The following is a 26,646-nucleotide window of genomic DNA, read 5'->3' as shown; positions in this document are numbered from 1 at the left end:
GTACTTTGTTATCAAAGGCTTTTTAAGATAATATCAAAAAAGGAGGTGGATGTAGACATCCAACGTATGACTGAGGTAGATGTGAATGCATTGCACTTTAACTTTACAGAGTTAAATGGAATGCAACGAAATAGTTACATTTATTGTTGATATCTGTGGTGACTTGTTAGCTCCAATACTGTAATGTTTGAACACTCCTGCCAATCTATGTGTACTGCATTGCTATTACTACATTGGTCTCTTGATTAGTAACAAATAACATAATTATCACAAACGGTGCCTTTCTGGTGGTTGTGCTCTCACCTTGGCTCTCTGGTTTTGAAACCACACCTGCACCACACGAACACTGAGGCCTGTCTCAGCAGCTAGGGTCTCCCTTACCTTTAACAAGTCAACACAAATGCATTTCAACATCACACAAGAAAACAAACACCTAACTACAGATTGTGGCAGTCTTTTTGGGCCTATTGGTTACTGCCTCTTCAAGGCTTTAGAGCGGGTGCAGTGAATGCTTTTAGGGCCTCCACTATGGATGCAGTTCCTCTCTTTCAGAATGCCATTTGGCGCAGGGCAGATGGGCTGCGTTACCCTCTACCTCAGTTAACACAGACCAGAGTGTTGCTAGCCACTTCAAAGCACAGCTCCGAGGTGCTGGAGATTTTTCAAATTTGAGAATTTTATTTGTAAAACTACTGTAGGCCTCATGGCATTCCTCCAATTCTCCACATGTCGGTCTGTCCATGGGGATATTAGGAAGTATTAGTATTGGATTTGCATCTACCGTATACTACAAAAACAACTCAAAGTAAGCTTAAAAGATTGATTTTGTTGCTTCTCTTCTCACATTAGCCAGCTTTCAGTTCATACTGTGTGTATACTGTAGCAGTGCAGACATTTACAGTCGTTTTCCCAATGTAGGTCATTATTTCAGGTCATTCTCTGTAGCCTAAATACACTTGTTCCTCATAGCTACTTTTGTGCTCAAACTGCAGCTAGCCACCTTCGTGCTAGAGGTTAAACAAAGTGTTAGTGTTCACCTCCGTTGAGTGTTCAGTAGGCAGACAGTGGGATTAACTCTGTCTGTCTGGTGAAAATAGAGCTGCTTTGGTAGTGACTAGGTCATATGGAGGAGAGGAGAAGGTCTCACCTTTCTGCAGGGCTTGGAGGACACCTCGAAGGAGGCTTTGAAGGCTCGTCTCTGCTGAGTGTTCAGAATGGTGCGGGGTCGCTTGGGCCTTCTGGGGTCCTTCCCATCATCTCCCTTGCCCTGGCCTCCGGTGCCTTTCTCCTGCTTGATACCCAGATCCCCATCGTCGCTTTTCTCTGCATGGAGATACCATTTTTCACCAATATCAGTATGGGTTTGAGCTGACACCTTCTCAGAAAGTCTGCTGATAAATAGATGTTCTTTCCAATTCCAAGAGATTCCGACTCCACAAGTGTATCCATAATGAAAGGAGACACGTGGATTTAATAGTTTCTTATGAATTTATTACAAAACGAATAGGCCACGTGCACGATTAGACTTTCAGAGGACTTACCAGAAAAGCACAATGTTATATGCACATTTGTCATTGGATTTGACATTATGTCATTGGTAATTAATTACACTCAGCTTTGGCTGTTTTACACCAAATAAATCTTTGGTAAGAATCCTACATAGCGGATCCACCACAACATGGAAAGGCAGCATGACCACATATGGGAAATGAACTCAAAATATCAGAGGAAATATCAAATATAGATTTCAGAACCTGAAAATAATAGTAAAATGTACACTGGGTCCCAACAGACAAAAATACTAAAAAGATGCTATGCATAAAGAATACAATTGGAAAAGGTTCTAAGACAGTCTTACCAAAAGGTGGAAAACTGATGGGTTTTGTTATTGTCTATTGTAATTGCATGTATCCATAAAGGGATATTGGTGTCTGTCTATTGGCACACATAATGTGCCATCTTTTATCATCACATAGTGTGATGGACATTAGATCATTAATCTAACAAGCAATATCAGTGTACATAATATAAAAAGATACTCGTACTTAAAATGCTGAACTTCATGAGTTTACAAAGATAATGATCAAATCCAATGTTAAATCATGTATCCCAAATGCATTCATTACAACATTCAAGGCCTGGGTGAGTGAAAAGCAGTGTTCTCAAAAACAGCAGCACTTTCAATTAAAGCAACAAATGATGTGGGCTTCCTGTGATGGCTTGGAGATGCATACATGATGGTTTCGTTCTGTCGGCTGTCATCTGGTTCTGATTCTCTACTGTAAATAGTGTGGTGTAGTATGCTAAACTGTATTTCACCAGTTGATTTCTATATTTTATTTTCTGTATATGCCGAGGTTAACCTCTGTTCATGTAAAATCTTGAATTTGGAGACACTCCAAAAGAATGCCCATGTGCTCCACTAGGACAAAACGAAGCGTGGAAGTAAAATAAATATTCCTTTAAGTTGACAAAAGTTGACACAGACAGATGTGTTTGACAAATTCTCTGCCTTTGTGTGCATGTTTAAATGAGAGCCAGATGGGTCTGAACAGTGAGGCTTGGCGAGATGCCTCATTGTGTGGAGGCGAGGGGTACAGAGGAGAAGATAAGAGGAGCTCCGCTCGGCCCTCTGTCGAAAGGCCCTAAATCCTCCCGTCAGTCATCATGATACACCGATTTAATTATTTCCAGCAAAAGAGCCCGCCGGCACAAGGGCCCAACAAGCCATTAATACAGTGCCTTTTTGTCTTCCCTGTTTCCACTTCCTAGCCCAATACATTTTTGCTCCCTGCCCATAATATCCATTGTACATAGAATAAAATGAATGAATGACTGAATAAAATCACTCAAAACTGTGGGTCTCACCCAGAATACCTTTTCATACTTTTCTGTGTTTTCATACTTTTTTGAGTGTGTATTCTTCTGTTTCTGCGTGTACTGTATTGTACTGTACTGACTGCGATAGGATTTGGTCTTACCTGAGTCGGAGTCGTCCGGGCTGACAGAACTGAGCAGGTCCTTCTCCTTCTCATAGTCACTCTTACACAGCAGCTGGCCCTCCTTCAAGACAAATTCATCCCCTTTCCTCAGCTGCCGGTCACACACACAGCAGGAGAAGCAGTTGAGGTGGTATACACACTCCAGAGCACGCATCACAAACTCTGTGGGGGCGATCTTCTCCAGGCATCCACTGCACTTGGCGGCAAACAATCTATGGAAGGTGAGAGAAAAGGCACCATTACTAATCAGATGAATAAAAAACGTATGTTACATTAATAACACAATCTGATCACAGAATCAAGGTGGGTCAACTTAATCTCCCGAGCTTGACCTGTCATCATGGGCTTTTGATTAACAGGGTTTGAGGGTGGCAGGCCGCTGTGGCTGATCCTGTGGGCAGCCAGTACCAGTGAGTGGTCCCTTTGACTGGAGTTCATGTGTGTATGTGACTAGTGTCCCCCTATCCCCACGCCACACCAACAGAGCTGGGTCATAGGCACCTAAATGCCTCTTAGCCTCAGACAGCTGACCGACACTGGGTTCAGTCAGTTATGATGCTCAATTAGAATCAACACAGTAAATGTCCTTTTTTCTCTTTTACTTGTTTATCATCATCACTGTTTCTCTGTCAGATTAGCATCTGATTCTTTGCAGGTTGTCAGCATGGTCTGTTTTAGTAACGACTAGGAACTGGAACATGCCCACTGTGTCGTCATACTTTTCTACACCCACTATATCTGATGAATCTCCTCCTACTCATCACACTGTTTTAAATCTCATCTGGCCATCCAGCCTGTATGGTGTGCGGCTACATTAACACCTCCATCTTCCATAATGTATTTTCAGGAAGATGTCAAACTTTTTGTATTCTTTTATTGGTGGCTGGGAGAGTTTTAATTCATTTGCTGTCGTTCAGAAGGAGAATCATTAACTGGGCAAGGAGGCAGAGAGTGTGGTTGATCTTGTCCAGCCGTGAAGCTGGTTTTATTAGCATGCTCTTTGTTTTCGTTGGTCTGGAGGACAGCTGGCAGCCGCCTATCTATTTGTGGTGAACATCTATTTCATTGTGCAAGGGAGAGAGCGAGAGGGAGGGAATAGAGAAAGAGAGAGAGAGCAGCAATTGACATCATCTGCTGTTTCAGGACAGGGATGAGCGATAGTGATGAATATGTTTAAATATGAGGAAAGAGAAACCCAATGAAGTTTTTGTCATGTTAATAATATTGTAGGTGCTGATTGAGAACTGATAGGGAGTTTGTGTCTGCCACACAGTTCAGTAGAGCAGCTGCTTGCATGGTTGAAACAAGAGACACGTTTGGTTGCTGTTTCTAGTCTCTACATCTCATATCAGCTCCATCTTTGAGCGGCCATTTACTACAAATCAGACTGTTTTCTCACTATAATGGCAAAACAACAGAGATATCAGAATTGGCACACGCATGCTTTAATCTTTCAATTATTACAATACATTAAGAAGATTATTATTAAACTATGGAAAAACCTAGAGGATAATCGCTTAAAAAATATATTTTTGCACATTTTGCAAACAAGCTGACTTCTTGTGAAAGCAACCTGCAGACCTACAGCATGATGCTTATCTGCTCAATGATGAAATTACTGTGATCCAACAAAATATGTAATTCATATAATCTTAAACATAACCTAATATTAATTTAACCTTTGTTTAGGCAGAGTCCCACTGAGACCAAAGTATCTTTTGCAAGGTAGCCCTGCATTATATGGGCAGCAAGCAATTACACATTAAATGTTCAAGCTGTGTCAAACAATAATAGCAGGGACATACAGATGTAGGATCTTAATTTGAACCAGTTTGCTACAGCAGGAAAATAATCCTGCATTAACAGGAAATGGGAATTATTATGTGGATTATAATTATAATTTTGTAATGGTTGATATATTTTTTGTTAGGGCAAATCAAGTCTGAAATTTTAAAGTGGAAATTACAAACTTAAACCTTGAATACACTAAAAGGTAGCATTTCCTGCTATGCAGGAAAATTCTCAGCAACAAAAGAGTGAACAAATTAAGGTCCTACATCTGTAATCCAATATCTACTGCAAAAGTGTAGGAGTAAAACATAAAGTCCTCGTGGATCAAGCTTACAGTTGCATGGAATGTTGGCTATCGCTGTTTAAACAAATCAAAATATTCACAAGATAGATGAATAATAATTCATAACTTTAGAGAGAAGGACTGTCTAACTGTTGCATGCTGGGATTGAGGGACATGAGGGGATGAATGTGTGGTGACCAGCCCAGAGGTCCAGCTCTAATGTTTAGCTAATGATTGGCGTCTTAGAGGAGAAAGGCAGAGGAAATGACTTGTTAGTATGGTTTTGATATGTCCCAGATTCTACATTCACCTTCAACCGCTCTCTCAAATCTTCTCACCCAGATAAAAACATTCTTATTCAGGCCCTTCTTTTCTTTCTTTCTTTCTTTTCCTCTACGATTCTAATCTTGTAAGCCATTATTTTTCTATTTCCCCTCTGTCACTTTGCATTATTTTTGGTGCTGTAATTCCTATTTGTCCCTTCTGGAATCTTCCTGTCCTGCTTTGTCCTCTGGTCTAATCCAGACTTCTAGCCTGTTGTCGGCCCCTGTACCCCATTCTCAGTGGGGTTCAGATGGAATATCCATGCATGACGCCCCTTCTATGGCAACCACACCTCCACAGGAAGGCAACGGCGACTTTTCGGATGGGCAGAGAGGGCCTTTCAGAAGCTGGCAGCAGAAGTAAATCCTTCTCTAAGGAACAAGGGGAATTAGCAGGGAGCACTGGACTAGGGATTTAACCCCTCTCCTTTGAAAGGCCCAGTCACTCCGACTCCCGCGGCTAGCTACAATCAAACAGGGGGGGTCGCGGTGCAGAAAGGAGAACACAGCTCCCTGAATGACACAAGCACTGGATTGTGGAGGAGCCTAATCCCACTTTAATACCTTTCCAAGTTCAGCTCCTAAAGAATGCTCTTTAAAACAACACCAGTGTGTGAGCAGTGAAGGACAACCAGAGGGAGGCACGCTATTCAACCTCCATACCATTACCTGATTAGCAGATAGAGGCTCAGGCGGTGGGGAGAACATGCCCACGGGAGACAGGGGAAAGACACAGATGATGATGATCACGCTGATCTGTAAAATACTATAATAAACACATCAACTATCAAGGTCATGCTGACTCCAGCCCTAAGATGAACAGGGTCTGCAGTTTGAAGTGTAGGCTAAGCTCTTTGTAAAAGCTAATGGGGCAAGAGGGATAAGATGCAGCCGTTGGTGTAGTGCTGGGCTAGCATGGTTTGTCAATATCCTTTTACAACTCGACTCATATCACTCAAAAATGACAAACTGTCTCAAAGACTCAAAATGCCAATTGAAATCAGAATCTGGCCAAAATTAACCAGCGAAAAAAGAATGCATCAGTTTCTGCTGCTGCCCATAGTGACCCGTCTATTGAAGCCTGCGTTAAGAAGTCTGTTATTTGTTGTGTGCTCAGCAGCTGTGCTGTTGTACATTTACTGAGGACGGAGATAGAGCACGGACCACAAAGAGGACCACCAGCCATCAGGATCCTCTGTCCCTGCTTTCGTTTGCAGTCAGGATCTGCGTTTCTCTCCTCCCACACCTGAGCGCACAGATCAGCCCATAAGACCCTCTAGTGTGGATCAATGACCACGTTTCAAGCAGCAAAGTGCCAATATTTACCCAGGCGTTCTCAGCATTGGACCTCATCAGTAGAATAAGAGATAATCTCAGCAGATACCTTTTAAGATGGCTCCCAGGGGAATCATCCTTCCATCTCTTAGCACTCAATATCTTTGCTTCTCTCTCTCTCTCTCTCTCTCTCTCCCTCTGCAATGCTCACATTCTAGCTAGCTGTACTGAGATTCACAAGAACCTATACTCTCACCTTGCTAAAAGCAATGTAAAACAGTAAATGGAACAACAGCATTTCATCATTACTCTACATTCACCTGTGGCGAATTCCGCTATGCACCCTCAAAGTACTTTACGATGGAGAATACTCAACTGTTTGAAAAGCTTCCTCAGATAGAGATATTTAACAACAACAAAAATATATCCCTGGTCTGGTCAAAGGATAAGCTCAGTGCAGCTGAGAAGCCTCAGCCTTTGGAGTCGTGGGTTTTCACCTCCCTGTTCCTCTTCTTTCTTTCTCCTGCTAAGGCCCACTGCAGAAGTATGCACTTTCCCTTTGAACAGATTAGAAGCAACTTAAAGTGTGACAACATCTTAAGCTTTCACCACATGTTGCCAATGATTTCCCACTAAAGACATTACTTTCAATGCTTCTGCCACAGTGATAAGGATCAGGCTGAGAGAAAGGGATAAAAGAGGAGCCCGGAGGATGAGAAAGAGGAATGGAGAAGTTTGTGGCTTGATAATCATGGTACATTTAGCAACACATGGTCTCGTCTCACCTACTCCCCTTTTGCTATTAAACAACCAGAGAAATAGCATAACAATTTAGTGGGAGAATAGCCCAGGCTATTATGTCCTCGCATCCCCTTCAAAAGAAAGAGAGGATCAGGATTAACCCACGGAACAGCTGTAAACAATCACTTTGAAGATGGCCCTCCTTGTTTCACTAGGAAGCGGGTGGGCCTGTAAGGCTGGCCATGTCAATCACCCAGACGTGAGGGATGAGGTGTATGGAACAGGGTCACAGCCACAGGAGGGTCTCCGGACATTGAATGCAGACTGGGGACCTGTGGAGCAATCGGTCAACACCGCATGGCTGGAAGCTCATTGATTTACAGGCTACATCTCTGGCTTGACCTTTCTCTCCAGCCATCCATCTCCACCGCAGTCCAACAAGAGCCCAAGTTGCCTGTCTCCTGGAAACCAAGGAGAAGGGTGGAGGCAGTGACCAGAGGAGAGAGGGGTGGAGGGAAAGACCAGAGGAAAGAGGGGTGTAGGTAGAGACCAGAGAGACCAGAGGAGAGAGGAGTGGAGGGAGAGACCAGAGAAGAGAAGGGTGGAAGGAGAGACCAGAGGAGAGAGGGGTGGAGGGAAAGACCAGAGGATAGAGGGGTGGAGGGAAAGAGGGGTGGAGGGAGAGGCCAGAGGCCAAGGATACTGATAAACAGCAGCTCCTGTTAAAAACATGGTAACTCTGTTCCAAGGAAGACTGAAGAGTAACAGCATGAATATTAGATATAGAGTTGAACAGCTTTACTGGTTGTGGATGTATGTTACGCACAAAAACATTTGATGCCCAGATGTTCCTTTGTGCATAGATGGCGATCCTTAACATTTGGAAAATGGCTTTGTTATGTACAATTGTGTTGGCTACTAGACAGCACTTTAGACCACAGAGGCACGTGTTCTAAATATAGCAGCCTCAACTATAACCCTACTAATTGCTTACAGTGATAACCACAGTTGTAAAACACACAGCATAGAGAGGGACTTGACATGCGAGAGTATGGGCTGTCATCATAACTAAAACAACACTAAACTTGTTAATTTACACTCAATTACATTTCAAAACTAGGGCATAACAAAATGGTCATCTAGAGCACCATTACTTTTAATAATCCTAAAGGATATGGTTCCATGGCAGTACGGTCTCAGCATGGATCTTAGGTTGGTGTGTTTAGACACGTGTAGAAAGTAATGAAGCCAAATAAGAAGTGCCATCCTTCTAGTCCCCAGGGCCAGCTCCAGTCAGCCCTAAAACCTGCTTAATCACCCCCCTCCCCGCTAACAAAACATTAGCATAGTAATGGACTTCAAATGGAGCCGCTTTGTTTTTTAATTAAACTCTCAGCAGGTAAAAGTAACCCATTAGAGGAAAATGTACACACTACTAACGGCTCAAAGGTGCCATCTCCATCACTTCTCTCACACATGGGCTCTCCCTCTATACTATATAGTGAGGCTGGCATTTTTAAGATGCCTTGCTGAAAGGAAGCTATGAGCGCATGTGCACCTGACCCAAAATGCCAATGAAAACATATGGCATAGTTTTTGGATATCACTATGTTTTAAACATTAGTTACATAGTGAGTCACAGAGGTGTTATTCTCATCACTTGACCCCCACTGCCGGTCTGGCTCAGATGAACACACTGTTTCTATGACTACATGATCTCCTATGTACTGGAATGCTGAAAGATTTCTTCAGGCAAGCCTCTGGCCACACAGACAGCCAGCCGGCTAGTCATGTTAGATTGGGCAATATCACTGTATTACACAACTACACACAGCAAACCTCTGCTTTTCGTCACATTCAAATGATCACCTGCCAATAATTGTGTTTTTCCCACACTAGTCGAGAGATGAAACAAGGTGAAACAAGTTGTGTTATGTCGTTCAGTATCAATATCAAATGTCTACACATCGCTTTAGATGGCAACATGCATGAACTTCTATGGCAGGTGTTTGTTCCCTTAACATTGCAATATGTCTACTGCAGCATGTTGGTCTTCCAGGTTCACCAGATGCTGTAAACCCTGTGGGCACAACCTGACAGTCAGCTGTGGGAGGATAAAAGGACCTGTCACTGGGAAAGCCTCATCACACGTATATGAAAAGGCCAGACATCAACCAGGGTGTTGCTGCTGCCTATCATAAGGCTCTGTCTATCATTTACCAGACATTCTGTGGCATCGGCAATCAGAACACAGAGCTAGAAGCAACACCTACATGCCTCCAAGCATTGATCAAGTTGTTGTGCACTTAAGACTGCCGTTCTTTGTGATTTCTTACAGCCAGTGCTACGTGTCTGTACTATGGAGTCCCATAGGGTTGATGTTGAGCTTAAAGGCCTGCTTGTGTGACATCATCACCATCTTTCTCATGAGTTTATAATAGATGCAAATTACACCACACAGTTAAGCTCTCTCTTTGTCACTCTGTAGTCAAGACAGAGAGAGAGGTAACTTTCTCTGCATGTTAGGGAAAGAGTTGTGCTTCAAGCACACAGTGAAAGAAAAGCTCATGTTGAAATGTGAAAGGACAGTGAGACCGCTGGCCAGCAGAAGAGGCTGAGTACACAACTAAGCGGGCGAGCAGGCAGCCAGGTACACAAGTGCTGTTTGGACAGCTGTAGTTTCTGTGGATGAACACTCAATGCAACATCGCATTCAAGCCCTGCTTCCACACAGACAGTGTCATCACTCACTTTGCATTATAGAGTGGGGTACAGGGTTGGGTAGGTTACTTTCTAAATGTTATCCGTTACAGTTACTAGTTACCTGTCCAAAATGGTAATCAGTAACGCAAATTTTGGATTACCCAAACTCAGTAACGTAATCTGATTACATAGAGTTACTTTTAGATTTACTTTCCCCTTAAGAGTCATTAGAAGTATACAAAAATGTATATATTGCTGGATAAATCCATGTTAAAGTTTACATAGCTGGACATATATGGATGTATAATTGTACTTTATGGGTTGGTTAAGTAGGCCTCTTCTAACCCATCACTTGTTACTATATATAATAATAAAATAAAATAAAATCTTTACATTAATATATATAATTTACTAGTACAAAAATGGATGTAGCAACTACAGATTGTCTATCAAAAGTGTGCGAGTTTGAGCATGTGTCCATTAGGCCTATGGATAAAAAAAATATCAGCATGAATTAGATTGAGAAATAAAAATAAAACACTTTTATTCCATATGCTGGGATCAGCACTGTGCAGCTGTTGCAAGAGTGCATTTTTCACTGGCTGTCCACTGGTTTCAAAAACAATGATTGATAGGCAACTTAAACTTCTTGAATTCAACCATTATTGGGTTCAAATACACATTTAGATTTGTGAACAACCATCCACAACAACCACAATCCGTAAGGCTCAAATAGCTACATGAGAGAGCAGCAGTGTGATTCACATCAATGCGCTATGTAGATATCAATAATAAGTGATATCCGTATCGCCGTAGATTACACCACTGCTGTCATCCATACCTCCAAGCGTTTATTCAAGTTGGATAATCTTTGGATGCCGACAGCAGTCGCACCACTGTAAGACATAGCTTGTACGGTCGCCTACAAAAGCTTAATTCGTGCTCTTTTCCCGCGATCCATCAAACACATTTGGTGTGTCATCACAGTGGTCAGACTCGCTCAGGTGGAATACAGCCTTTTTTTCAATGCTGATTTGAATGTCATTGAGAAAACAGAGTAGTGTCAAAGATTTTTTTCGCAAACATCTTTTCTGAATTTAAAAGTAATCCTCAAAGTCTTCATCTAGTTCTTCCAAAGTATTTGTAATCTGATTACAATATTATAGCTGGTAAAGTAAAGGATTACAGTTACAATTGTTTTGTAATCCCTTACACATGTAACTCCCCAACCCAGGTGGGTTATAAAATAAATCACTGAAATTAGCGAGTTTACGATACATAGGATAGACTAACTTTCTGATTAGTGCATCTAGAATAGAATAAAACTTTATTGTCCATCCAGGATGGACATTTTTCTTTGGCATCACCTTACATTAAAAATATCAAATACACATACATTCTCACATCACACATATTTCAACCAGTGAGTCCATCATACTGCATACACTAAAAATATATGGGGACATTGTACATTCACTCAGAACTGACCGCTGCCCCAACTGCACTGTTAAAATAGATAGATAAGTACATATACGATACAATTTACGTTGCATTTAGTAGTCCGACAGTACAAGGAACAAATTAATGTTTGAACACATTTACTAACTAATAGCATAATATTCAAGGTAATAATCAATAGACTGTCTATAGGTTTTCATTCCATTACATCATCGTAACTGTCTCTAAACAGGACTTTTATCTTCGATTCAAAACAGCTGAATTTATTTGTCTACAAATGAGGCAGAAGGCTGTGAATTACAAGGCTGGTATTAATCGTGATCTGCTTCTTCTCACTCCCTCCAGTCAGTCCAGCCGACAGTAACTGAAGCTGTTTGTATGGCCCATCTCCCCGGCCGCCCTGCTGGAGATGTGACATCTTTACAGCACATGCTCTGCAAATGAGAGCCCGCCGAGAACAGAGGGAGGGCTGGGGACAGCTTCCATTTAAAGCCACTGTAAATTCCTCCGCACCCATTTTATATTTTTAATAACTCTATCGCAGGTCCTCTGTCTGTCTGCCCCTTCCAAGCGAATCTAGGTGAGGTGTAGCAGACCCCCCATTAAGGGCTTGGCCCACTCAATGAGGCATCCTGGGTGATTGCTCCTTTAGAGAGGGGGAGCTGGGGATGGCTAGCTACACTGGTAGTAATAGCTATCAGATGTTGTAGAGTATACTGCTGCCTATAACTGCCCACATCTACGGTCTGCTTTTCACAACAGTGGACCTGAGGCTTGCTGTACTCAGCCCAGGTTAGGGTAGTTAGGGCAGAAGAGGCTCTGAGTCTGTGTGCTCATTACCAGCTAGTGCATCTGAGGGCTGACATCATCCTTCCAACATGGAGAGGCTGTACTGTGAAAGCACAGGACATAAAATAAACCAAAGGTAAGGGCTCCAGTTCCAGTGTTTTCTGTAAGTACATTTGGAGGTCTCTGATGATGAATGACCTGATCCCCTATCAAACATCAATCTAGGAAGAAAAGTTAGACACAAAAAACTATGGTTGTTTAACTTTATTGAATAAATGGGTGCTAATTACTAAAAACTAGAACTATATTTTGGGAATTTCTTGGGAGAAATATATATGGAAAATCTGTTTTCACATTATGTGCTGAAATGGTTAAAAAACAACATTTGGAGTGGAGGGCTTTATAATTACTATTGACCCCAGAAGGTCCTGGACGACGAAATAAAACAAACAGTAATATGAGGTGCTCTAAAGCGGAGGCCTGCAAATATGCAAAGGCCGGGTCTGCTGGAAAACCTCACGTTTTGGCTTCTTTTCTCCGCTCCTAATCTGTGGGCGAACACAATATTAAGACGGCTTTGGTGCCACTTGTGACCCAGCTGTTCGCTAATGAAAAATTCCACAGCTCCGTGCAGAGGCCAATGGGGCCTGCCCCCCTCTACCCCAAACCAAGCCCTGTCCATCTTGTGGAGTTTACCATGGCTAAAAAGATACTGGATTAATAGGTAGAGAGGGAAAGGCAGACAATCTGGAAGAAAATCCCATGTGTGTTTTCCCCCTCCGCTTCCTCCCATCCTTAGGATATTGGTGTGAAGACAAGTGTTTGCCCAGGTTTTAATTATGAGCAATGATGTGGTGATTATTGTGATGGTGGATAGTTGGATGAGGGGCTTTATTTATTCAACAGAGATTCTGGCTAAGCCTAAAATCAGTCTGGGGAGAAGAATCTGACACTGCCGGGGTTTAGCCATTGTCCATGAGAGTCGGACTCATCTGTTTGTGTTCCTGCTTTTTCACCCTCTCCACTGGTTCCCTGTCTATCTGGGTGACGTAAACCTCTTAACTCAGACTGCTCCGATTGATGGAGATGGAGATCACTTTTGATCATCCCTGCCTATTATCTTCATTACAGAAAAGCACTGACCATAAGAAATCAACACCAAAAGTGGACATTTCCAGCACAACTATCACATAAATTCTAAATATATTTCAATAATCATCGAGAGTCCTTTAAAGAAGATCACCCAATCATCATGTTCCTGTCTGGCTAAGTATACAAATACACATTTAATAGATATACTGGAAGTTGGCACCTAGCTGTGAAACGGCAAGGCACAGTCAACAGCTGCTCATCTGACTCCCCTAGTTGACTCTGAGTCTAAAATACTATTTAGGTTGTAAAATTACCTCTAATATAAAGATACTGTATCAGATGTATATCATTTCATAATCACATACTTTGACGAATTTACAAAAGACTCCCTTAAAAACGTGTGCTCTTAAATCCGAAAAGGTTTTGGCAACGATATTCCTAGAGTGCAAGCAAGGTAGGCAATTTAACCAGACTCTAGTAATGCTCTTAAAAAGACCTGGTTAAAGATTGTTTTGTGGGAAAGCATGTTGCCATGGCAGCATTGGCAGGAGCTATAACATGAGATGTGTGTGATAATGTCCTGGAGGGTCTCAGCGTGAGGACACCACAACATCCTCTCCACAGCCAGGAGACAGAGGCAGTGTTCTTTATTAAAATACATTTTCTAGGTAAGGAGCACAGCACAGCACACATTAACCAGGGAGATGTCTGGGACGCGCGGGAGAGGAGGAGGTTTACTTTAAATCCCGCTGCTGCATCTTTTAGGGAGGACGCTCACTGGGGGACCTCTGTGAACTCTGGTTCTCTCAACAACAAGAAAAGATCACAAAGGCTTTTTCTTGACAGGGATCTCAAAATCAGAAATGTATGCATTGGAAAGGGCACCAGCTTTACAAGATGAAGCCACAGATAATGGAAAACGATAGAGGGAACAAATGAAAGAGAGTGGGAGAGGATAAGAGAAAAAGCCAAAGAAAAACAAACAATCTTTTTCAATGACAGGATGTTTCAGGACCCAAAGGTTAGGGATTAACACTCAGATTAGCATGCAAATAATATATTAGAATTTCTGATCTGCAGGTCCCTTCAAAGGAATAAATCCAAGATTAGCAGGTGTTATGCTAAAAAAGCTTTTTGTGTGACATAGTTACACTAGCCAAACAAATATGTCTTTCAGTGAGAAGGGCTGGCATGAATGTATTGCCGTAGCCATAGGAGCCAACTGGTATCTAAGAGCCTTGGAGAGGGGGCAGTGTTGGAATGTGTCAGACAGACAGAGGGGCGGCGAACACACCACAGAGCTAACCAAAAACCTGCTGTTTCACAAAAAAAGCATAATCTACTCCACTATTCTGCTTACAGACCACCTATAAATATCAAGTATCTTTGGCCGAGGAAAATAAAAAGGTTCATTGTGAGATCACAAAGCTTCTCAGTGCCTGATTATCACTGTATTGTCTATGTTTTGTGTGGGAGAGGAGCCAATTGAGGAAGATTGACGTAAAAAAAAAAGTGTATTCATTAAGTGAAGCATTCACACAAAACATCTAATTTACTGAAAATGGCATTGTGACGTATGGTCTGTTTTCTAAAGTAGATGGAACATATGTGCATATAAATGCTGAAATCAGGTGTTCTCCATTTTGTTGGCTAAGAATTGTCACCCACATGCTACTGACAGGGAGTTGGCGAGCTTTTAAAGAAAGAGAGCCTGAGACTGCAGAGGATAAGATCAGCTACAACGACGGCCCAGGATTTCTCTGGCGGGAAACTGACTGGCTGAAGCATTCAGGAAATTCTGGCAAAGACACAGCATGACGCATGGACCGGCAATGCCATAACGAGGTCAGTTATGGTATGATAGTACAACAGTAACATGGACATGACTCGGTTTTGTTTTCACACACAGGGACACAGTCACAGAACTGGTCTGGTACCACTGCAAAGTAAAACGATGGAAGAAGATCCTGCACTGAAACATCACTATTCGGTATTGGGTTGTTTTCAAATGCTAATGGTTTTGATTTGATACCGTTATGTAATAAGGGATGACAATCAGAGACGAATATTCAGCATTTTCCCTGAGATGGAATCATCAAACTAGAGGGCAATCATAAAGTCATTTGGAAAGGTCTGCAAACATTCATTAAGAGGTAAGTTACTGCAAAGTGCAGGCAATGAGCGGGTTAGCAATTAATTCCTTGTTCACAGATAGTGAGCCGTAACATTTCTGCTGCTTCACAGTATCCTGAAGAGAGATTCAAATACAATGTTTGCAATATTGCCTAAAATAACATATACAACAATTTGTAGTCTGTTCTGTGTTTTAAACCTTCCGTCTTGAAGATGCCAGAGCACCTGAGCAGTAGTATTTTTCCTTTGTGAAATGGGAATGATTATATTTACTGGGCGAAGAGAGCCCAGCTATTTCTATAACGGCATAAAGAACATAAAATATTCTCCACTGCAGAGAGAAAACCATGAACAGCAATGTCTCGGCATCACAGAGGTGAGAATAACATACCGTAACGTCTAGACATTGTGCAAGAGACAAATAACACCCCAAAAGAACAATAAATGAATTGTCTGAGATTTTCCTTACTTGCTGATACTTGTGTTGTGTATCTGAATTGGAGGTATTTATGTGTGTTTCATCTTGACAGGGTTTTTTCCACCCTACATGTTACCATCTAATGTTACCGTGAGGCTATTCTGTTCATGTATTCAAGCATGTATTTTGCCTCCAGAGATCTGGCAAAGAGGTTGTCTGTCTGCGTTGCCCTCTATCTTTCCCACACACACAAACACACACGGCTCTCTTTCATGCAGTTGGCTGAGTGTTTGCGTGAATCACTCCAGCTGGAAGAGAACAGGTTTGACAAAATTCCATTTTTTCCATGTGCAGCCTTCGAGGCACAGAGAGGAATGGCAAAGCATGGTAGAGCACGTCCCATCTCCCCACAACCCAACCCACACTCTGACTCCCCACATTCCCTACCAGCACTGACACCCAACTCACCTCGCTGGTTAAACCGTGGCTCCTGACTGCACACTACCCCTCTGACTGGCCACTAAGGGATTGACCCGTGTCGTCAGACGTGTTTTTTAAGGGCAAAGACACTCTAGCACCACTTTTTTCTAAACACTTCTTCCAAACATGTAAGTGCCATCAGCTGTGGGGTAAGAGGATGAATCCTGGTTAACAGAGATCTAACCTCTCTAGGGAATGTGACGTTGTGACAGCTGTATGTCCAGCGCACGTAGATGTCTACAATGAGGTTCTTGTCTACCAAACACCATTCCTTATACAAATGAATGACATGAATCTCTATTTCTCTTCAGAAAGTGACAACGCCTCCTCCTGCACTGACAACCTCGGTGAGCCCTGTATTCACCAGCCAATTTTACACTCCCTTTAAACGCGTGCAGCCCCTCATTGCGCCTGGGAGCAGCCCATTCTCTGACCCTGCCGACAAAAAACAGCTGTTTGGATAATGCAGTTGCAGAACTTTATGTTACAGAATGACAAAAGAAGGGGAAGAGGCAGAGCTTAAAGCCACTGAAAAGCATCTGAAACACACAAGAGGAAATGTACACAAATATCCACTCATGCAGTATGAATGTAGGCACCAAGCAGGATGGAGTGGTGAACCACAGATACAGCTAGAGGTTATGGGGACGTGCTGAGGGACTAACAGGAGGATGCGTACCACCAGCCGGAGCTGCAGTCCCAGGGGGGTAAGGGGGTGTGAGGCTCTCTGCCCCACTAGGGCCTGTAGCTCGCCTATCCTCAGGGCAGTCACCCTCCTTTCAACCTCCCACCTCTATACGCGAATGACAAAGCCCTGAGGCCTCGTCACCCCCATCCCCCTACCTCCCCTCTCCTCGCCCGCTGTCATTCCCAGGTGCCTGTCAGAGGGGTGTCTGTTTCACGACTGGTGTCACCATGGCCCCAGGCCCAGCCTTTCATTTGAAGTGCCCTGGCCCAGCTCTGCCACGGCCTGATCCCATGGCCCGCGGCCTGGGCCATTGTCTTGCCTCAGAGAAACACCATTATTTCAACTCAATTTACTGTGAGTAAACACTGAGTGATGACCCCCCCCCCCACTCTCTCCCTGACCCATGGGCTGTAATATACACAGCTAACAAATCATTGCTCTTTTCCCATTTATATCAGTATCTCCAGAGTGGCACTCACTAATTCACTTTCCAGCATAGAGAGTAAGACAAGCCCCATGTGCTTCTGAGAACGCTTTCATCACTGAATGGGATTTTGAGGGCTGCTGGCCGTATTGTGCACACTTATAAATATCAGGCTCCTCCATTCTCATATCCACAACATACTGTGACCATATTGTGGCCACCACGGTCCCAAACAAATAAATAGTAATGTTAGCCTCAAAGGTTCATAGATGGTAGAACCTCCGGTTTTGCAATGAGAGACAAACATTGAGACAGTTCAGCTGACCTGGGAGTAAACATTTTGGTCGCTTTTGTGTTCTTCAGACAATGGCCACAGCGTGATTTGAAACACGCAGCTGCAGAATGCAACAACGTTGGGAGTGTGTGTCTAATGTGGTCAGAACTGTCAGTCCATACAGGCCAAATATATATATTTTTTACCAGTATTCATTGATTGACAGGTTAGACGAACCGTGATAATGTAGATGTAGCACAGACATCCACCAGACTTTGTCAGGGGTGCAACTTTGGTTTTAGAAGTGGGGGGAGGCATAATTATTAGTATTTTTTTTATCCAGTCGGATAAACACTCCAAACAGCCTACCTGACCGCTCGGAGTCATCCGCATGGTCCTAAAGCACACCGTTTCCTCGTTTTGTATCACATTCCAATGATAAAACAGGGGGGGGGGGGGGACAAAAATGCAATTTCAGAATATGGGGGGGGACATGCGCCTCCTGTCCCCAGTGAAAGTTGTGCCCCTTGGTATTTGTCGCAAAAAAGGTGCAAGTACATTGTTGTTTGGTGAAATAGCACCATATTCCCATTTAAAAAGCCTTTATGTGGGAGATTATACAATATGTCTTAATTCTAGGGAATTATCAGACAGCTTTAACTAGCGGTCGTTTACACTGTCTCTGCCCAGCATTGGTAATAGGATTATTTGGAGTGTATTTTATCTTAGGCAGAGAGAGGCTGACACAGTAGAACAAACTAATGTGATACAAGCTCCTGCTATAACGGCTTGATTCAAATATTTGAAAGGTAACTGTTTATGACAAGGTAATAATGCTGCATGAAAAAGGCTGGCCTGGAAATTGGTTAGTTAGGGCATGATGGATGAGGGAGAGACTAACCTTATATCCAATACAACTGCTTGATTTCTAGAGCACCGAGCAGGATGGGGTGGTAATGAATTTGATTTAATTAGCCTGTCCCTTATTTAATTAAGACCTTAAGAAATTTGACCCTGCATGTAGTCACATACAAAAAACAACTTTGTGGTGAAACTGATGAAAATATCTAAAACAAAACCCCCCAAATTATGTTTTTTTTTCAAAATAAAAGACCACAGTGCGCATGAGTAAAATTAAAATGGGTATAATGCATTCTAGATATTTTCCTCTTTACATGCCAACTGCTCCATCCATCTGTTTAAATATGGCATCATACATTTTGTGCATACTTTCGCCATCTCTTTTACCAGTTCCTCTATCAACAATAAAGAATGCAAAGGAAGTGTTGTACCTGTAAGAAGTCAAAAGAGAGAAGGCGGCTAGGGATCAAGCAGTAGCTATAAAGTGTTAATTAAGGTAGTGATTCATCATCAGATTATTAATGAAGCTTGTGTTGGGCCCTCAGCTCCACAGTAATGGGCTTGTGTATATCTCTCTCCTCTGTCCCTCTGGGTGGACCTTGCCCTGGTCTAACACTGCCAGCTAATCTCTTTAACGGCCAGGGAGAGCCGAGCTGCAGGGCCCTGAGTCTCCACCATGCCTCTGAAATGTTACCCATCCACGCGTCCTCGTGCCTTTCCACACAGGCCTGCCTGACACCTCTTATTGTGACTGCTACCTTTCACTATTCCACCTCTCTGAACAGCCTTCTCAAGTCCATCATTCTGACAGCCCCAGGTATGTGTCAACCTATCACTAATTGACCATGCATGCGAGAGCCGAACAAAACCAAAAAAACACAAAGAAAAATAGAGCTGAGAACAAACGATGGGTTCAGCCACTGCAGAACATGCCCTCCCTCTCCAATATATGGCCTGGTGTTTATACAAGTCAGGTTTCTTTTCTGGAGTTATTTAGCTAAAGCCAGCTTTGATTTGCTGTGGGTTATGTTGATGTCTAAGCTTCCTGGTTCAGGGAATCAGCCCGCATTAAAACAAGACTTAGAGACATACTTATCATTGACAGTCCATCTCGTGCTCCCTCTGGTAAGCTTGGGGAACAAGAGCAAAAATACACAGCCCATTGATGCTTAAAGAGGGATAGCACATTACAGATCCAATTACCTGTAATACACACTTCAGTTTATCTCACTCCCAGTCATTATCTAAACTGCCGACATATCATTAGGGTACCTGGTTGAGAAGTGTGTGTGTGTTTTTCTGTCTCTTAATAGGCCCCAAAGGGACATGGTTGTTTTGTAACTAACCCTCTGTAGGCCATGAAGGCATGAGTTTATAAACCATTTGAAAAAAGGGAGGCAGGACCCCCAGAACACTTCACTATCATGCACCAAATACAAACGTATCTGAGATGGCGACGGTGAGCTCTTTCTCCCTCCCTGTACATTATAGAAGCAGGAGATTAATTATGTGATTGTGGAGAAGAGAAGGAGCCCAACCCTCAGTCAGACTCAGACCAGTCCCTCATTACATTACTGAGGCCTCTGGAGAAACCCAATTGACTTCAGACCCACGCAGCTCCACTGCTTCAGAGGTGGAAATGAGAAGTACCTACCTGCCCAATGTAGATTTACACTGATTGAGCACCACAACATGTATTTCCTACAGCTCACATAATGTCTCTGTGTAATTACAGGTCAGGAATAAGTTGCAGAAGATAAAATACAGTTAAAACTGATTCTACTGTCAGAATAATTCCAGTACATTTCAATTCGTATACATCAGGGGTAGTCAACTAGGTTCAACTGCGAGATGATTTTTGTAGATGGTGGGTAGGTGGGTGGGGGGGGGGGCAATAATGGATTATATTTGAAATGAACAATAATTTCATACACTAGATGACCAAAGGTATGTGGACAACTGCTCCTCAAACATCTCATTCCAAAATCATGGGCATTAATATGGAGTTGGTTCCCCCTTTGCTGCTATAACAGCCTCCACTCTTATGGGAAGAATATGTTAGAACATTACTGAGGGGACTTGCTTCCATTTAGCCACAAGAGCATTAGTGAGGTCAGGCACTGATGTTGGGCGATTAGGCCTGGCTTGCAGTCGGCGTTCCAATTCATTCCAAAGGTATTCGATGGGGTTGAAGTTAGGGCTCTGTGCAGGCCAGTCAAGTTCTTCCACACCAATCTCAGCAAACCATTTCTGTATGGACCTCGCTTTGTGCATAGGGGCACTGTCATGCTGAAACAGGAAAGGGCCTTCCCCAAACTATTGCCACAAAGTTGGAAGCACAGAATTGTCTAGAATGTCATTGTATGCTGTAGCGTTAAGATTTTCCTTCACTGGAACTAAGGGGCCCGAACCATGATAAACAGCCCCAGACTAGTATCCTTCCTCCACCAAACTTTACTGTTGGCACTACGCATTTGGGCAGGTAGCGTTCACCCGGCATCTGCCAAACCCATATTCGTCCGTAAGGACTGCCAGACGGTGAAACGTGATTCATCACTCCATGTTTCCCCTACGCTCCAGAGTCCAATGGCGGTGAGTTTACACCACTCCAGTCGACGCTTGGCATTGCGCATAGTGATCTAAGGCTTGTGTGAGGCTGCTCGGCCATGGAAACCCATTTCATGAAGCTCCCGAAGAACAGTTATTGTGCTGACGTTGCATCCAGAGGCAGTTTGGAACTTGGTAGTGAGTGTTGCAACTGAGAACATACTATTTATTATTGTAAATGTATTTTTACATGCTTCTGAACTTGGCGGTCCCATTCTGTGAGCTTGTGTGGCCTACCACTTCGCGGCTCAGCCGTTGTTGCTCATAGACGTTTCCACTTCACAATAACAGCACTTACAGTTGACTGGGGCAGCTCTAGCAGGGCAGAAATTTGGCAAACTGACTTGCTGGAAAGGTAACATCCTATGACGGTGCCAAGTTGAAAGTCACTGAACTCTTCAGTAAGGCCATTCTACTGCCAGTGTTTGTTTATGGAGATTGCATGGCAGTGTGCTCGATTTTATACACCTGTCAGCAACGGCTGAAATAGCCTAATCCACTCATTTGAAGCTGAAGCGGTGTCCACATACTTTTGTATATATAATGTACCTTGATTACATTGAGATACGATTGATCATATGTCTCTTTTTTTATTTGTGTTGAATACTTGGGAACATATTTCCTAAATTTAAATTTTTAGCTGAATAACTGGTGATTGTACAGTCTTTTTTGACCAAAACCAAATAAATCACTTGTGGTCCGGTTTTGGCCCAGGGGCCGCCTGTTGCCAACCCCTGGTATACATAGTCAATAAATATGTTTGTCTCTTATGTTATCAATTATTAGCAAATCATAATGTTCTGCTATTCTCCTCTACTGGATTATCCATACAGTATCGCATGAAAGAAATGCATTATGGCTCCAAAATGGAAAAATCCTTGAAAACCATAAATAATCATTGTGCATGACATTTGAAATGCAGCTGTTTTTAAGAGCAGTACAGTACATTATTTCTGACCACCACAAGAATTCCTTTTAAGATGGGGGATTTGAGGAAGAAATGATAACCCTACTCGGAGCCAGCCAACAAAAATCATATATTACATCTCAAATACAGATAAAGGACTTTAAACCTTTCTTTAAATGTAAAACCACTATGCATTGGCATTAAAATAATCCCTTTTGTGGACTGTGAATTTATCCTTTTCCATTTTTGAGTAACATTATGCTCAAGCCATGCAGTCAGTCAGTTGCCTGTACTACGGCTCTGTCTGTGACGCTGATACATGCCGAAGGAACAAAGGGACTGAGGCATTGAGACAGTCATCTCTCACTCCTCACATCTAAAACACCAGCGGCAGATAACATCTCTTGTCATCATAAAGATATCCATGAGATCTATGACCATGGCCTTCTCTCGGAGAGCCACACACCTAGGCAATTACAGAAAAGGTGAGGCAGAAAATGCCTCATCCATAGGGAGTTTCACACAAGCAATAACATGCTATGAGAGAGATAGACAGCACGATTAGATAGAAAGACAGCTAGACAGGCAGAGATCAAGCTGAATCCCAAACCTTCATCTGGCTACATGTTCACAGGTCAGGTTTAGCTAATCTAATTCCTGGGGTTTCCCACAAAAAAAGGCAAGTGCCACTCAGGAGAAGTAGCAGGGAGAGAGAGGGGTTGAGGGTGGATGGAGGGAAGGGGCTTGAATAATTATGAATCGGGGAGATTAACCTTCTGGGGAGTTAATTTGAAGAGCACTGGGGATAGGGGAAAGGGACTCTTTTATTTCCCTGGGGTGCCCCTAATGCCATTGTGTGGGAATGGAGAGATCAGGCTGCAGAGCAATATCGTGTCTGTTAACAGCCATATGATGAGCTGACCCCACTGCCATGCCCACAATCACACCTGCCGTCATCACGGCTAATTTGTTAAACACATCAATAGCGCTTTATTGGCCTTTTCTTTCCTGTATTGGCCCATTGATGCTGCCACTGTGCTGAGAGACAAGAGCCCCCCCCCAACCCCCGCCCCAACCCTTATAAAATAAAAAGGAATATCAAATTCCCAGCTATCTATTGGGTGAAATGACTTAAATATAAGACAATATGTTTTATAGCACAATAGATGTCAGCATACAATTGAATATAGATAATTATGGATATTTAAATATAAATGTATTGTAGGCCTACTTATATGATAGTGATTCCCACACTCCTCAAATCATTTCACTGATCTCCCATATGTAAGTTGTGAGAGACAGAGGCAGAGAGGGGAGAGAGAAGAGAGAGACCTAGCAGTGAGGAAGGGAGGGAAAGGATACAGACACAAACCAAGGGTTAGATAAATCACAGCATGTGCAAAAATGATACTTCGCAGCCCTTGGCTTTGTGAGGGGGTCTAGATGGAATTCTTTCATTTGGAGAAGGGCCCCCGTACCCAGCTCTCTCCGAGAGGGTCTCTTGTCATGTTTGCAGCGCAGAGGCTGAGAGATTGGATCGGTGGATGGCAGAAAGGCCCTGTTGTGTGGCTCTGGCAGCAGCCTCGGCCTATGGCGGCACGGGCCGTGACATCTGGATTGAGTTTGCTGTGAGCACACTCAGACAGGGCTGCCTCTGCCAAGAGGAATCTCAGCCCTTTGATTCCTACTCCCATGGCTTGCTCTAATTGTCATCTCTGATTATTTAGTTGAAGGTGCAGGGATGAATCATAAACTATTATGGTGGGATGACATTCTCCTCTCCAAGTGAATTCCTCCTCTCCTTCTAGCTCTCTCCCCCTTCTCGTCTGATAAAATAATTAGGCTTTTTTTTTCTCAGAGGAGGAAAGACTGGAGGATAAACATTGCTCATCTCTCAGACCGGAGCAAGTTTTTCTTTGCTCAGATTTGGCTTAGAGGGACTCGGCATTCTCCACTGGAGTTTCTTCCAAAACCACAATCAACATGAGATGAGAGCATTGAATGTTCACAATGATTTAATGAGAATGTTCAATTAGAGAGGACAGAGAGGACTTAGTCTTTTTTCCAGGAATGCCTCAACACAATAAGGTCATTTCCAGGCTAGGGTTTAACCAGTAGCAATTGTTGGAATGTGTTCACTGTTTTATGGAGAGTGGCGTGCCCTAATAAAGAGCCTCATATTGAGATGGCGGGTACTTCATATGAATCAAAAGCATACTCAATGGGATTATAATATTTAAATCATGTATAGCTAATGGACACAGAAATATGTCAGGGAGCTCCAAGTGTAAAAAAGGGTGGGGGATCTTTAGAGTATTTCAACAGTATCGGTGAATAAATCTGAGAATTCTCTGAGGTAGCTGTGGATCTGTTAATTATCGCACTCCATGCAAATCCAAGCCATTACCTATACATTTCATGGTTGAGGCCCTCTGGTCCAAATCTGCTCGAACAAATAAACCTTTGACATTTTGATCAGATCATCTCCCCAAATGAATCTTTGTATATACTCTGACAAAAGCAACATTGGAAACGTGAATGATAACTAAGTATAGATAATTTATTATTGGGAGAGAACTCGGATTACAATTCAATGTAAGGTATTCGTTGTTTCACTTTCTATGTCACACGTTTCTGTTGTTCTCATATTACAGTGAAATTGTAGCATTTTGTTAGCCTGTCATATCATAGCATCCATACTACAGTCCTTGTCCAATGTGGCCTATACAAGCCTTAGGTCATAGGTTCAGTGAGCCTAAACTCCTATCGGGTGGTGCTAAAGAAAAGTCACACATAGCTCCCAATTATGGCTATCTAATCCGGCTAGCTATGTGGCTGAGAAGTACGTCAGTCAGTCAGTCAGGTGAGAGCAGGTTAAGTTGCACTAATGTGAATGGGTGGGGTTTGTCTTTGACAGGGCGCGGTCTGCCTTTGATATATCAAATGTTTGTTTTGGAAACAATGTTGGGGGTGAATATGGGGAGTGTGTGTGTGTGTGTGTGTGTGTGTGTGTGTGTGTGTGTGTGTGTGTGTGTGTGTGTGTGTGTGTGTGTGTGTGTGTGTGTGTGTGTGTGTGTGTGTGTGTGTGTGTGTGTGTGTGTGTGTGTGTGTGTGTGTGTCCTGCTAGTCAACCCACTGGTGGTATGCTGCTGTCTGCTCTCTATGACACCCACATCTCTCTCCTCTCATGCCATACATTCTATATGGATGAGCCATGATAACCTTATGTCTAGATCCTCGGGCTGGAGTCACTCCGTTCACTATATGCAATGGATATTCAAACTCCAACAGATTATAAACAACCAAGCATTTAAGACATAGCTGGCCAAAAAGTATAATAGGAGTCCTATGTACTGAGCCACCGAATGTCCCCACTTTCTTATCTAAGAGACCACGAGAGAGTCCATGACAAGTACCACTTGCATTTGCAGGCATATTGAATGGTTTAAAATGAGGCGGAAAGATGAGTATCAGTTCCTTCTTCCTTTGACTGCTCTGTTTAAAGTAACCACTACTCATTCATCACTGGTTGGTAGGGCTATTTTTTTTCTTTTGTGTGTTGAGCATACCATCAGATTAGGTGGGCTCTGATTTCAGCACTAATTGTGCTCGTCCACTTAAGAAGTTGACAGCTCCTCGAGTGAGGAAGCAGACCTTGGTGACACGACACTCATCCATCATCGGCTAACCGATCACCTCCCTCTTATGGGCTACATGCTAACAACATTAACACTACTGCTGGGCATCTGACTAACACATCACTCGCACAGAGCTAAATGCTAACATCATTAGCTAGCTCTAATGTTGGACTTCTAACTAACACATCACTCACAGAGCTACATGCTAACAGCATTAGCTCTGCTGCAAAAACACCCCGGACCACAATGCAGCCCTCTAAAACAATCAGATAGATTATTTTGCCTCAACACCATTTGTGGTTGTCATGAGAATAGCCCTCATTTGTCTCTGAGAATGTGGTCTACAATGTTAGGGAGAGAAATTCAGTTTTGATTCCACCCTGTTTTTCCCCAAAAAGCTCAATACATTTTATTGAATGTACAATACATGCTTCTAGCAGAGCAACGGGAGCAACCATTCAAATCCTATTAGAATTTCATATTTCACATAAACATTGAACCACCAAGATTATTTTTCATTAGAACCGAAATCAGTAAAATGAAAATGGGGTAGAGACAATAAAAAGAGGAATGTATTCATCTACGGTAGGATTCTCTGGCTTTATTTAAGATCTGTGCCAATGTGCTAAATCATTAACAGCATTAATGATGTTATAAAGAATTATGAGAGGAAATCAAATTTGCCTCGCCACTTGAGCGCCACTAAAATGCCAAACAATAAACTACCAGATTGCAAATTAGATCAGTAAAAATATCAAA

General features: G+C 42.8%; 1 protein-coding gene across 3 annotated transcripts in view; it reads right to left on the bottom strand.

Moving 5' to 3' along the window:
- The window catches only part of LOC135513546 (LIM/homeobox protein LMX-1.2-like), a 54,637-nt gene that overhangs the window by 4,690 nt on the left and 23,301 nt on the right, over positions 1-26,646 (bottom strand). For all 3 annotated transcript variants that reach the window (XM_064936426.1, XM_064936427.1, XM_064936428.1), the window contains 3 exons: positions 2,982-3,214; positions 1,148-1,323; positions 304-381 (listed from right to left, as the gene is read on the bottom strand). In XM_064936426.1, coding sequence (XP_064792498.1) covers positions 304-381; positions 1,148-1,323; positions 2,982-3,214 — 487 coding nt within the window. The remainder of the gene's footprint in view (positions 1-303; positions 382-1,147; positions 1,324-2,981; positions 3,215-26,646) is intronic.

Source organism: Oncorhynchus masou, chromosome 25, assembly GCF_036934945.1.
Source record: "Oncorhynchus masou masou isolate Uvic2021 chromosome 25, UVic_Omas_1.1, whole genome shotgun sequence".
In the NCBI taxonomy this organism is placed as follows: Eukaryota; Metazoa; Chordata; class Actinopteri; order Salmoniformes; family Salmonidae; genus Oncorhynchus; species Oncorhynchus masou.
Note: the sequence above shows the minus strand (reverse complement) of the source record. Positions and strands in the feature narration are given on the sequence as shown.